Raw genomic sequence first — 13,325 nt, 5'->3', positions numbered from 1 at the left:
AATAGGAAGGATGTCAAGTGGGTGCATTAGGCTAAGAATGTTTATAATTTTAGCCCCCATCCCCACCAAGAACCACCCACAATAAGGACTCACTCAGGGAAAATGGCCCAGTTTCATGCAGCGTTATCTATCCCTCTCCACTCATGCTGCAAAGGGCTTCCTGTCAGTGGTGGGGCCTTTGCAAACTATTTCTCTGCTGCCGCATCACATTTTTCAATGTATAATATAGAGAGTATTATAAACAAGTCCTTCTTTGTCTGCATGACATTGTAGTTTATACTGAATTCACTAGATTTCTGTGTAGCCTGTTGTAAATGTAGGCAAATATGTGTGAGAGTTGATGTACCCCTGGAAGACGTGTCCCCCTCCAGGAATACATAAAATCCTGGTTGAGAACTACTGTTCTAAACTGTCACTTATGTTAATATAAAGTAAAAAGGATAAGCAATTTTTTTAGATACTGAGATTTGTGCTTCTCTTAAAAAATGAAAGGAAAACTCTTCTCTATGGATTATAGTCTCCTAGCAGAATTAATTGATTATAGTTGGTGGTTATAAAAGTTTAGTACTTTTCGCCATAGAAGAAATAAACTCTTGAAAAATATCTGGATAGTGAATACTCAAAAGGCCCCAGGGCTAAGCTACGCGCTGCTGATGTCTAAGGTCAATGACTGGACTGACTTAGGACATACCATATCAAATGAGGAAGGGAAGAGAGGCGCGCAGCCCGGCCAGTACACGCACCACCCCCGCTGCCATCCACACCCCGTCCCAGCCACGTGGAGCGAGTGCGAGCGGCAGGCCGGGCTGGTCCCTACGCGGGGCGAAGCCGGCAGGCTGGGAAAGAGTTAAAGCGTTTCCATTGCAGATTCCAGCCACGGCTGTGCCCGCGGGCTCCGCCCCCCGCCTGCCCCGAATGGCCGAAGCCCCTGGTCAGGTAGCCGCGCCGCCCAATCGCAGGAGGCCGTCGCCGAGAGCGCGCCAATCCGGCGGCGTTGGGGCGAACGGGGGCGGGGGAGCGCAACGCCGAGTTTGAAAGGGGCGGGTGGGATGTCTCCGGCTGCGGCGCGTGCGAGCGCGGAGCCCGGGAGCGCTGCAGCCGGTCGGCCCCGGGCAAGCCAGCGTCTGCGCTGAGAGCCTGCCTCGGGCGCTGCCCAAGCAAAGCCGCCGCTGCGCCGTGCCGCGCTCCCGGCTGCTGCCTTGGCCCGGAGAGCATGCCCCCCGGGCGGGCTGCAGGGCTGCGCAGCCAGGCCGGCGGCGGGCGGGCGATGCTGTGAGTGGAGTGCCCGGTGCCCTTCCGTCCTGCGGTGCAGAGGCGGCCGCGTTGCCCCGGGCGGGCGAGCCCATCGCTGGGTCTCCTGGCTCGGTGGGCGTCTCTGCGGCGGAGAGAGCGCGCATCGCCTGGACCGACCCTCCAGCCCTGCGGGATGGGAAACAGCCCGGCCAGCTCCCGGATGGCTCCGTCTCCTTAGAGGAATGGATTGATCCCCCCCCTCCCTGCTGAAAGGGAATCCGCCCCGTCTGCCCCTCTGTAGAGGATTCAGACCGTCACTGCACTGAGCCTAAAATAAAAGCAAATCCGCGCTCCCCGCCTGCTGCAGCGCTCCCCGCCGGGGCGAGCGGGCATTTGGACAAGCCCGGGGACCTGTTTTCCCTTCTCGCTGTGACTAGCCGCGAAAGCCGGGTCTCAGGAACGCCCCCAGCTGCCCCTCCTGCCTCTGCCCTTCGCAGCTGGGCTCTGAATCACTCCGGCTGACCGACCCATGCGGGTTTTGCCTGGCGCTAACCCCAGGTGGGAGCTGCTCCCGCCGGTTCGCTCCGTAGCTCCGCGCCGCAGCCAGGGCAGAAAGATGCTGGCAATTCAGCCCGCTTCTTGCGAGGTGCCGCGGAGTCTTTCCTCCTTGGGCCGGGGGAATTGTAGCGATCCCAAGGAGGCGTTGCAGTTTCGCAGCGCTAACACGGCGGAGTAACGTGGGGCTGGGATTCTGGCGCGTGTGGTCGCAATTCAAGTGATTTTCCTCTCTTCTCCAGCCCCCCCCCCCCCCCCCCGTGGGGTGAAAGTTGTAGAATTACTTAAACGAAGGACCAGCTCCCCCAGAGACTTGGGAGAGGAAATGACGGATTTGGGGGAAACCTGCTAGGAAGCTGCAGCTGAGGTACCAGGTATTTATGAGGCGCTCGTAGCTGGCTCCAGGAGACCCGAGGTTGTAGTGGGGTGGGTGGTTGTTCACCGAAGTGGCTCTGCTGTCCCTACAACCAGCAGGAATCTTGTATTGCTGCCAACCTGAGACTTTGTCCGAGCCAGGGCTTTGCCAGAGAGGGAAGGATCTGCAGCTTTGGCTCCCCTTGTATTGCTCTGCTGGTGCTGGGAGGAAGATGCTCAGACCATCAAGTCCCTGTCCCTCCTGGCTGTGAGCGGATTTTTTTTTTCTTTGTGGCTTGTCCCCTTTACCAGCTCTTTGCTGCAGGGCATGTCCCGGCCCAACAGTGTGAGTCCTCCGGGCTTCGGTGCCCCTGCACCCCGGGGAGTCACGGAGCAGCATCGATCCGCTTGGGGGGAAGCTGAGTCCAGGGCCAATGGCTATTCCTATCCCCCTGCCCCAAACAGGTCGTCGAGCAAAAAGGCCTCCCGTATGGCAAGCAGGTGGAGGAGCGAGGAAGACTACGAACCTCAGCCCAATAGGCACCACGGGGAGAGTGGTTGCAGAATGATGAGTTTTAGATCTAAGTCAGCCTGGCAGGAGCATGGCGAAGACAGTCACCGCCCCCGCCATCAGCGCAGGGGGGATCCCACTTCTACCAACAGCCCTCGGCACTTTGGTGAGCCAGGTGAGGTGCGGCCCCGGTCTGTGGAGCTGGGGCTGGAGGAGAGGCGGATCAAGGCCAAGATTGAGGAATTAGAGGAGGAGGAAGAGGACTCCCAGATGGCTTTCTCCATGGGCAGCTGCTGTGGCAGCCTGATGCAGATCTTCAGGTCCAAGAAGTTCCAGTCGGAGAAGCTGGAACGCCTCTACCAGCGATACTTCTTCCGGCTCAACCAGAGTAGCCTCACCATGCTGATGGCAGTGCTGGTGCTGGTGTGTCTGGTCATGCTGATCTTCCATACTGTGTATGGTCACTACAAGGTGTCCTACGTGGTGGTGCTCTCGCTGGCCATCCTGCTGGTGATGGTGCTGTGCGTGCTGTGCAACCGCAATGACTTCCACCAGGACCACATGTGGCTAGTGTGCTATTCAGTCATCCTGGCCATCGTGGCAGTGCAGGTGGTGGGGGTGCTACTGGTCTGGCACAGGAGTGCCTCTGAGGGCATGTGGTGGACTGTCTTCTTCATCTACAGTATCTACACGCTGCTGCCAGTCAGAATGAGGGCTGCAGTCATTAGCGGGGTGGTCCTCTCAGCCATCCACCTGGCCATCTCCCTGAAGACCAATGAGGACGACAAGTTCCTGTTAAAGCAGGTGAGACAAGCTTTGGGCCCTAAGCTGCTGGTGGCTTTGGGTGGCAAAAAGAACTGGGCTTACATTTAATTTAATTTTATGGATTGATTTGGCAGCTGGTCCTGGACACTGCTTTGTCTGGTACAAGGTGGGAGTTTGCTGGCTGGTGTGTAAACTTGCTGTCCTCGCTGTTGCTTTTCAATAACTGCTTTAACCTTTTTCTTTTAAAAAAAAAAAAAAAAAAAAAAAAAAAAGCTAGTAAATCAGATTTTTTTTTTAAAGTGGCATTTTTAGCACAGAGTGATCTTTGACTAGTCCTGTTGATAAAGCCTTTGTTTTATTTAACACGAATAGATCACCTATGGAATGATACCTGTGCTTGGTGCCAGCTGACTGGAAAAGTCTTGGTTCTTTTATGGGGGAAGAACTCTGCCTGTAATTCTAGGAATCTGTAAAATGTCAACAAAATGTATAACCTGGTTTCAGAGATGCGTGTTCTATATGAGTTAACTCATGTTAAGTCAGTGACCTAAACAGAGGGATTTGCTTTCAGAAATGTACAGTAAATGCCTAGAGGGCAAGGGGAATAGCTTCTATATGATGCCAGCAATAATGTTGGTTTAAAAAACAAAACAAAACAAATCTTGCATTTTAAACTCTTCTTTATAGCTGTAATAGAATGCTAGCTAGTCATAAGCAGCTTAGCTCATTGAAACAATTTAAAAACTCTGACACAGTCTTATCACATCCATTTAGACAACAGTAATACAAGGAACATCTTTTTCCTTTCAAAGTGTCACAAACCATATTGAGGAAGTTGTTGCTGAAGTTTAACAGACATGTTAACAATAGAAAATTATCATTGTTTATCACTAAAAAGTTCTGAAAAATTATTTTTACTCTGCAGTGCTTTGCTGTCCTTAGGAGGATTCTGAGCAGGGAAGCATATATTACCTGATTTTTACTTTATCAATTCAGACTTAGTCTTCTCTTTTCCAGCATTATATGTTATGCTGCACTTTGCTGTGACTGACCAAGTATTATTACTTTTGACCTCTTTCGGTATCCACCTTATGAGTATTCTAGAGAGAAACTTTGTCTAGGGCTTGAATTTAAACAAGAAAAAACTAATGGGAATGGGCCAATGGTGCTCTATACAAGTAAAAAATATTGCATAAAGTATTGTGTCCATAACTTAGAAACTAAAGCTGATTTAAACTGTACATAGTATATTTTTCTGCATATGATGTACATTAACTTTTTATATGTTTATAGCAGGAGTTCCCCCATTTATTGCTCTAATCAACAAGTACAACTACTACTAATTGCTAGTTTGTTTTTTGCCTGGGGAAGATTCACTAACACACTCAATTTTGGGTGTTTCTGTGCTGCCTCTGTGCCTCTTGCTCCACTAATCTGAAGAAGTGGGTTGTGCCCACAAAAGCTCATAGAATCATAGAATCCTAGGACTGGAAGGGACCTCGAGAGGTCATCGAGTCCAGCCCCCTGCCCTCAAGGCAGGATCAAGCTCCGTCTACACCATCCCTGACAGATGTCTATCTAACCTGTTCTTAAATATCTCCAGAGAGGGAGATTCCACCACCTCCCTTGGCAATTTATTCCAATATTTGACCACCCTGACAGTTAGGAATTTTTTCCTAATGTCCAATCTAAACCTCCCCTGCTGCACTTTAAGCCCATTACTCCTTGTCCTGTCCTCAGAAACCAAGAGGAACACATTTTCTCCTTCCTCCTTGTGACACCCTTTTAGATATTTGAAAGCCGCTATCATGTCCCCCCCTTAATCTTCTTTTTTCCAAACTAAACAAGCCCAGTTCATGAAGCCTGGCTTCATAGGTCATGTTCTCTAAACCTTTAATCATTCTTGTCGCTCTTCTCTGTACCCTTTCCAATTTTTCCACATCTTTCTTGAAATGTGGCGCCCAGAACTGGACACAGTACTCCAGCTGAGGCCTAACTAGTGCAGAGTAGAGCGGCAGAATGACTTCACGAGTTTTGCTTACAACACACCTGTTAATACAACCTAGAATCATATTTGCTTTTTTTGCAACAGCATCACACTGTTGACTCATATTCAACTTGTGGTCCACTATGACCCCTAGATCCCTTTCCGCCATGCTCCTTCCTAGACAGTCGCTTCCCATCTTGTATGTATGGAACTGATTGTTCCTTCCTAAGTGGAGCACTTTGCATTTCTCTCTATTAAACCTCATCCTGTTTACCTCCGACCATTTCTCTAACTTGCTAAGGTCATTCTGAATTATGTCCCTATCCTCCAAAGAAGTCGCAACCCCACCCAGTTTGGTATGCTATATATAGTTTCATGATGCTATATATAGTTTGTTAGTCTCTAAGGTGCTATGGGACCACTCATTTTTAAAAATTTTTTTTCAAATATTCCTTCTGATTCTGCACGAGCTTAATTTTACACACCGGGAGTAATCCCATGTAAGTCAGTGAGACCATTTGAGGGGTATAATTTGAAGTATGTGAGCGTTTTTGTGCTCTGATCCTGCAAAGGCTTAACACCAAAGTGCTATAGTGAAACTTCCTCTCAAATCTTACAAAATACGTTATTAGAATCCTAGAATACTAGAACTGGAAGTGGCCTCGAAAGGTCATCGAGTCCAGTCCCCTGCCTGCACGGCAGGACCAAGCACCGTCTAGATCATCCCTGACAGATGTCTGTCTAACCTGCTCTTTAGTATCTCCAGTGATGGAGATTCCACAACCTCTCTAGGAAATTTATTCCAGTGCTTAACCTCCCTGACAGACAGAAAGTTTTTCCTAATGTCCCACCTAAACCTCCCTTGCTACAATTTAAGCCCATTGCTTCTTGTCCTATCCTCACAGGCCAAGGAGAACAACTTCTCTCCTTTCCCCTTATAACACCCTTTTAGGTACTTGAAAAATTCTATCCTATCTGTCCTGTCTATTGAAACTGCTATTAATAATACTGTGTTTCACATTTTCAAATTGTTGTTGAAAGTATTAAATCTCAAAACTAATAGTGAGGAAACTGAGTCATGGAGATAAAGTTGGCCCAAGCCCCCTGAATTTGGAAGAGCGGGGATGACCGCTCAGGCGCTTTCTGTAACCATTATGCTGCTGCTGCCTTCTTCTATTGCAGCACACTTATTGGTAACATATGAAATATCAAAACAAAACAGCGCGGCACAGGTGGTGCAAGAACTCTACAATCCAGGAGTGGCCCTAACTGCGTGGCTGGTCATTGACGAAAATTATTTAGTCATGTTTCCCTCCTGTCCTTCCCAAAATTTCTTGACCAATCAGCAGAGCAAAAAAAGACAAAGAAGTACAGCACCTCCAGGAAGCTGGCACCCTTTATTTGGCACTCTTCCTGCCCACCGTAGAACTAGCCCTGGTACTCTTTAGTAATTTGCAAACTTCTGCATTAACGATTGATCTCTGTTATGCTAATGTGAGGTTCTGCTGTAGGTAAACAACATCAAAAGATTCCTTTTAAACTATTTTTCTCAGGGTGATCATGTGGGATTTGTTTTGTTTAATCCAGATATTTGGAAGGGAGGGAGAATTTAAATTGGTCTCACTCTACTGAAGTCACTGAAGCTGTTCGCCATCCTATCAGCTCAGGATCTGGCCTGCTGTGTGTTTGTGTACATAGGTGATCTCTCTAATATTAAAATCTGTATCTACAAAGCATATTGCCTCACAACTACTAGCAGGCCTTTCTTACAAAAGCTGTTGCTTGTTGCCATGGGAATCTCGTTTTTTGTTAGACTCTGCCCCACCGATGCATGTAAGACGCTGCCCCTCCTTCTCTTTCTCTGAAAACCAAGATGGGCAGAGATGGATGAACGCTAGTAATTAGTCTGTTGGTCAGGAGATCAACTGATCCTTCAGCTGTGTTTCTTATTTAAAGGCCATTTAGAACGTTCATCGCTCTTCCTTTTCGTGGCGCTTTGAATGTGACACTTAAAATGACTTTCTTCCCTTCCTCTTTGGTTTGTGCATTTGCTAATTTGTTTTTATTTTCTCCCAAGTGTGTCAAAGCTGGACAAAACAGGCCCTTGTTCAGAAACTGCAGATTATCATAATAAACTGCTGGCTCCCTTGCCTAGATGTGTTCTAACTACCCGCGCTAGAGGTGCGTGTGGGGAAGGGCGGGGGGGGAAGAGGGGTGTGAGAAGGAAAGGGGCAGGCTGGTGGCTAGGACTAGCTGTCCTCTCCCTAGGGTCTGCTTCCCATGGAAAACAGGGTCTAAACTAGAGCAGCCCTGAAGCTGTCATGATACTGCCATGCCTGCTTTAATGTCCTTAGACTAGGGAGCACAAAAGTTTCATAAACCACCTTGCACACACCTTTCCACTCCATGCTTTTCCTGTGCTCTGTGCAGCATGGCTATTGTGATTCTTCCCTTCATCATTTTTCTGGGGATCAAAAACTTATGAAAGTGGCCACTGAGTTAGGTCCTCCAAGGTGAGGTACCTGAGTTTTGGCTCTGTTGAATGCTGGCAGCTCTAAAGGATGAGCTGCGGGTGCTCTGCTGCCCTGTAGATCAGGTCAGAAACCCAAAAGCAGAGGCCCCCTGCAGAAATGTTGGCCTTCTGTATCACCTGGCCAACCTTTGATTGGGAATAAGGAAGTAGAGGAAATGGGAATGTTTGTGACTGACCAGTCCCAGTTCAGGACTGGACTAGGTAAAAAGAGAAATAAACCTGTGTATGGGAGCATATTTCACATGCAAAGTGCTCTGAAGCATTATGCGTAGAATATATTTTGCTTCCAACTGCAAATCTTATGTATTCCTCATACCCCTGCAACGAGTTAAAATTTTCAGAGTTTAAAACTAGCTTCAAACAGAAAACCTTTATTTTCCAGATTTATCCTTGAGTTATTTTGAGACCATTTGTTTTATAAATGTGATTCAGTGTTCATACTGTATATCTCTTCTTGTGCTGAATTTTTCCATGAGGCAGATATACACTTCCGGACTATGAATAAATGAGATCAACTCCAGAACGAACGTATAAAGACTGTCAATATAATACCCTTTTATGGTAACAAGACAGTCTAATACTTGCTCCTTTGAAAAGAAACTGACTATTCTCACTTAATTGTTTTACATATATAGTCAAAGACCACAGAGCTTGCAACGTGAAGCTGTAACAGACATAGATATATAATTAACTTCATGGGCACAAGTCACCTACAGACCTGGGTGGGTTACTACAGTATATAAAGTTAAGATCGGGCCTGTGCGTGCCTGTGGGATCAAGGGTTGAGAATCCAGTTGACACCAATGGGCTGTGTGTTTTCAGTTGAGCTTTGGAAAAAGAGAAGCAGGTGGTGTGGATAGGGATGCAACATACAGACGTTAATTCAGGTTTAGGCTTTGTTTTTTGCTTCCCAAACCAGTACAGTCCCATTTATTTCTAAGATGCCTGGCTCAGTAACGTAGTTGAGGAGAGGTGCTTGTACTGTAGTTCATTAAATACTTCAGGCCATGCGAGGTGGTCCGGTTACAATGCATCAGAATAATAGATTACTAGGAAAATTCTTACACAAATAACCTTGTGGAAAATGGAACTGAAATTACAGGGCTCTTTTAAAGTAACATTTATTGTTAACCTTTATCCAAAGAGTTCTAATAGTACAGTTCACAAACAGTTGCACCATCATGTGGCTCTTTTATAGCGCACTCTGACTGATCCAAGCCTCCTGCAGCTCCGCTCCTAGCTGTTCAGCCCCATCACAAACACCTCTGTCATAACAATACTGCTTTAATGATCCCCATGCCTGACTTCAGAGATCTGGGAATGTGGTGACCTTTCTCTCTATAGATTTGTGTTGACACATTTTTTGCTTTGCAGCTAAATGTTGGACCCTCACAATGTAATATTCCACTCTCCTATTTCGGAGTGGGTGTAGGTATACATACTTTTCTGTTTTCTGTTTTCCTGAAATAGGCTGTTATTTTTAGCAAAGTTGGAGCAGCTCCTGTTCCTATTAGAACATCAGCTCATGTTACCAATAGCTCTTTAGCATCTCATCAAGATGCTGCTTATTGGATGTGATCTAATTAATGTTCAGTTAGTAGCAGTAGCACAGTCTACGCATCAGAAGAAATTACTATCTCTGTACTACATCTAGCCTGCAATAGCATATGAACTATCTAGGTCATGACTGATTTTTTTTATTTTATTTTTTAACTGACAGATTACCAGAAACGTGACACTGCAGAATTGAGGTGATACATTTTTTGTTGTTTTCAGATAGGAATTCGGATTGCCTTTTATCATAAGCAGGGATAGACTTGCTACATGAAATGCACAGCTCCCTGGGTGACCTCCTTAAGCTTGCTGATTTTTGTGTGTGCTGTCTCTACTAACTGGAAGTGGAATTGGAGGCAAATCTAAACACCAGTTTGGGACCCAGTCCTGTGTTCTTATATACATGGGGGCGTAATTCCAACACCCTTAGTTATGTTGCATGTTGCATCGTAGCTTGCTCTCATTGGCTTCAGTAGAGGATCTTGTACAATCTTATATGAGTAATGGTTGCAGGGTTGGCCCCAGGAATGGTTCGTCTGAAGTTCATAAGAGAAACAGGCTTGGGAGCTCCTGGTTCAGAAAACTGAGGTACTCAAAAGCAAAATTCAGTCGTACCCATGTACTTTCAATGAGTGCAACTAAGGGTAGAAATTTACCCACTTAAGCATCATGTCAGTGATTTTTAAGTATCTGTTGTCCTTAAAAGGAACATCCTTCTGTATCTTTTGTTGTGGGTGTATGGCTTGAGGCTTGTACAGGTTTACTTATGAATGAATCTCTTCTCTCCATACCCCTTGTTTTCCCTAACCTCCTTTGTTTTCTTTTCTGCTAGAAAGAAAGCTTGTTAGAGACGGAGCTTTTATTGTTCTCTTCATTGATCCTGATCACTGCAGACATAACCGGTGATACAACAGTTGAGTGCTGACAGCATGTGTCGGTGCTGGAGCAGATGCTCTTAATTCCCCTCCATTCCTGGTTGGTTTACTCTCTGGCACATTCAGCAACCCAGTAGAAGGACCCTCTTTGCACTTACTACTTTCATCCCTTCAGTAATGATTGCAGGGTCATGTGGGCTGGCTGAGAGCAGGTGAACTGAATACCATGCCTTTCTTGGCGGACACAGATGCACCTGACACAGCAGTGTAATACTTCTACTGAAAGAATCATCGTCTCTGGTCACTGTTATGAAACTTTGGAAAGGGAAGGATAGGCAAGTTTTGTTATCTTACTAGATGAAGATGTTTGAGCCAAATGTTGATGGATTGCTTCGTGCTTGGCACAGAAGGGACATGATAGCTTCAAGTGTTCTTCAGTCTTACAAGGCACAGCTGACTGACCTTTAAGCAGTCTTGTTATCTGTTTCACAGGATCTCAATGGAGGACAATAGCCTAGGTCATAAATAATGCTGGCAAAAGGGAAACAAAGCACTTAAACTAGCCTCTGGTGTGGACATTAGGCAGCCCACAAAAGCACCTCTGAATTACATGGTCTTGAGCTTGAGAAGCCTTTAATTACAATGAAATGATCTGTAGCTGCTGCCTTCCAGAATAGTGATTAATACTTTACACTGTAGCCACATTTACAAGGAGGTCTCTAGCCACATTAATTGAGGGTATAAGATTTCCACAGGCTTCCATGAGAATCTGTTTGCTTGCCTTGAGCAGGTGTGGTATTTCCAAAGTGTACAGGTGCCGACATGTCGAGCAAACTGGCTTGACAGTGCTGCCAGGCTTTTGGGCAGGAGAAATCTGGGAGTGGTCTCAACTGGACCATGAACTTTGGACATTAGGCCATTCTTCAAATGGACTAGGCTTGGATTCCACTTGAAACTCTTTAGTTGTCTAACAAAGCACCCTTTGATTCCTCCCCACATTGGGGGATTGAAGCTGATTTTATATTCGCTTTCATTGCCTGCCTATCTGTGTGTCGTCGTCGTCGTCGTCTTAACTGGAACGCTTGTGAAATATTTTCTCTGTGGCTAACTCAACAGAATCTTGATCTCTTGTAATTACTCATCCAGCAACTAAATCTCTAGCCTTTAGTTAAACATAAACCAAGGCTATTGTCATATTTAACCGTTGTTACCTGGTTTGCATGGGGTTTGTTAATGTGGTAAAGTGGCCCTTGCCTGGAGCTGTTCAGTGGCTTCTGAGAAACCACACTCTTTAGTTCCTGTTTTGTTTTTTTCCTCCAAACAGTAGAGCTGGTCATGTTTGAGAAAATGAATTGGCCTTTGATGTGATGTGGGTGGGGTTTTAAAAAAAGAGATTTCTACATATCTCTTCCTGTGAGCCTAAAGCAAGCTTTATTTCCCTGTGCACATTTTATTGAAGGATTCCTACTAGGGATGTGATAGTGTACTTGATTAACCGATAAATAGAAGCTTACAGGTTAATGCCATAGACTCCACGCATTCCTTCTTCTGCCTCGGCAGTACATTGTTTAGCAGGCAGGCCGGCAGCCCAGATCAGTCCTGGCTTGTGCGGGGTCTGGGGCCTACCCCCGCTGTGGCTCTGTGTTAAAAGTGTATTAGGAGCCAGACAGGCAGGCAGCCCGGCTCGTGTTGGGTCCGGGAGCTCAGCCCTCCCCCTGGACAGCAGCGGTGGGCGACAGTCAGCTGGTTTGCAAGGGGAGCTAGTTTTTAAACCGGCTCCCCTCGCGGACTAGCTCCCACCTGGCATCCCGCGCTGCTGCGTGGCGGGGGGCTCCTCGGGAGTGGGACTGGAGAGCACTGGCTGCTGGCCCCATCCCCAGGGACTCTAGAATAGTCGAGTAACTGATAAGAATTTATGAGGTTAATCAGCTATTCAATTAACCAATATTTAACATCCCTCGCTTTTAGCAGGGGTGGGCTGGACTTGACCTCGTGAGGTCTCTACCAACCCTATGATTCTATGAACTGTGACTGCCTACAGACGGCTTCAGAGGAAGCACAGGAAGCATTCTTTTTAAAAAGATTAAAATGTTGCTGAAGTCATTTCTCTAGCAGATCTAGATCTAAACACATGGAAAGAACCATTTCTTCACTTCCCTGTTCTGGCTACACCTCCTCTGACTATCTCTTATTCACTGTCCACAATGCAAACATTTCCCTAGCATCGTATAATCAGCTTGAATCCAAAATAGAAGCTTAAAACACTTTCCACCATCACTGAAATGGAGCCTCCACTGAGGTGAATGGTGACAGCTACATATCCAATGCACAGCATGCTGAGTGGCAGTACGAGGTAAGGATTTTATAGGCTAGCTGATTATCTGATAAGCATTTGCTTATCAGATAGTCAGTCAGTCTGTCAACTAGTCAATTTCCCTGTCCCCCCCACATCCCCCACGACTCTGAGAGGTGGAAAAGGGGGGGAATGGAGTACTTCAAAGTGGCAGCGACACACAGCTGTGCAGCACTGCCCCTCTGAAATGTGCGGAGGTGGCGTTTCAAAGGGGCAGTGGAACCTGGGGTCTGCTGGGGGAGTCCTAGCTGACCCTGGGCTCCATGGCTTTGAAATGTACAAGAACCCCTGTTGGGGACTCCTGTACATTTCAAAGCAGGCACCCGCATGCAGCCTGTAGTCAGTGGGACTTCCCACTGGTCCCGGGCTGTATGCGGAGTTCTGCATTCCTCCTTTGAAATGTACGAGTGCCTATCGACTAGTTGAGTAGTCAATGGAAATTTCATCGACTAGTCAATTAACCACATTTTAACATCCCTAGTATGAGCCAGGAGGGGCATTTTGACTAAGGAGGTGAGGATAAACCCAGGCTGTTTTACAGGAGCTTGAAATTTCTTTGCAGAGCAGACACAGATTTTGCGGGTTTCCTCTGAAGCATCTCACCT

The 13,325-nt window shown here is 46.7% G+C and overlaps 1 protein-coding gene across 2 annotated transcripts in view; it reads left to right on the top strand.

Annotated features, from left to right (window-relative positions):
• Nucleotides 1–1,046: 1,046 nt before the first annotated feature.
• ADCY5 (adenylate cyclase 5) overlaps nt 1,047–13,325 on the top strand; it is a 326,161-nt gene continuing 313,882 nt past the window's right edge. Inside the window, exon 1 of one of the 2 annotated variants that reach the window (XR_012905123.1) lies at nt 1,047–3,457. Coding sequence is in view for 1 of the 2 variants with exons in the window: in XM_025178780.2 (XP_025034565.2) it covers nt 2,471–3,457 (987 nt within the window). In the remaining variant the exon portion in view is untranslated. The remainder of the gene's footprint in view (nt 3,458–13,325) is intronic. The other variant, XM_025178780.2, reaches the window with a different exon arrangement.

This window comes from Pelodiscus sinensis, chromosome 7, assembly GCF_049634645.1.
Source record: "Pelodiscus sinensis isolate JC-2024 chromosome 7, ASM4963464v1, whole genome shotgun sequence".
Classification (NCBI taxonomy): Eukaryota; Metazoa; Chordata; order Testudines; family Trionychidae; genus Pelodiscus; species Pelodiscus sinensis.
This window is presented reverse-complemented; position numbering and strand designations above follow the sequence as displayed.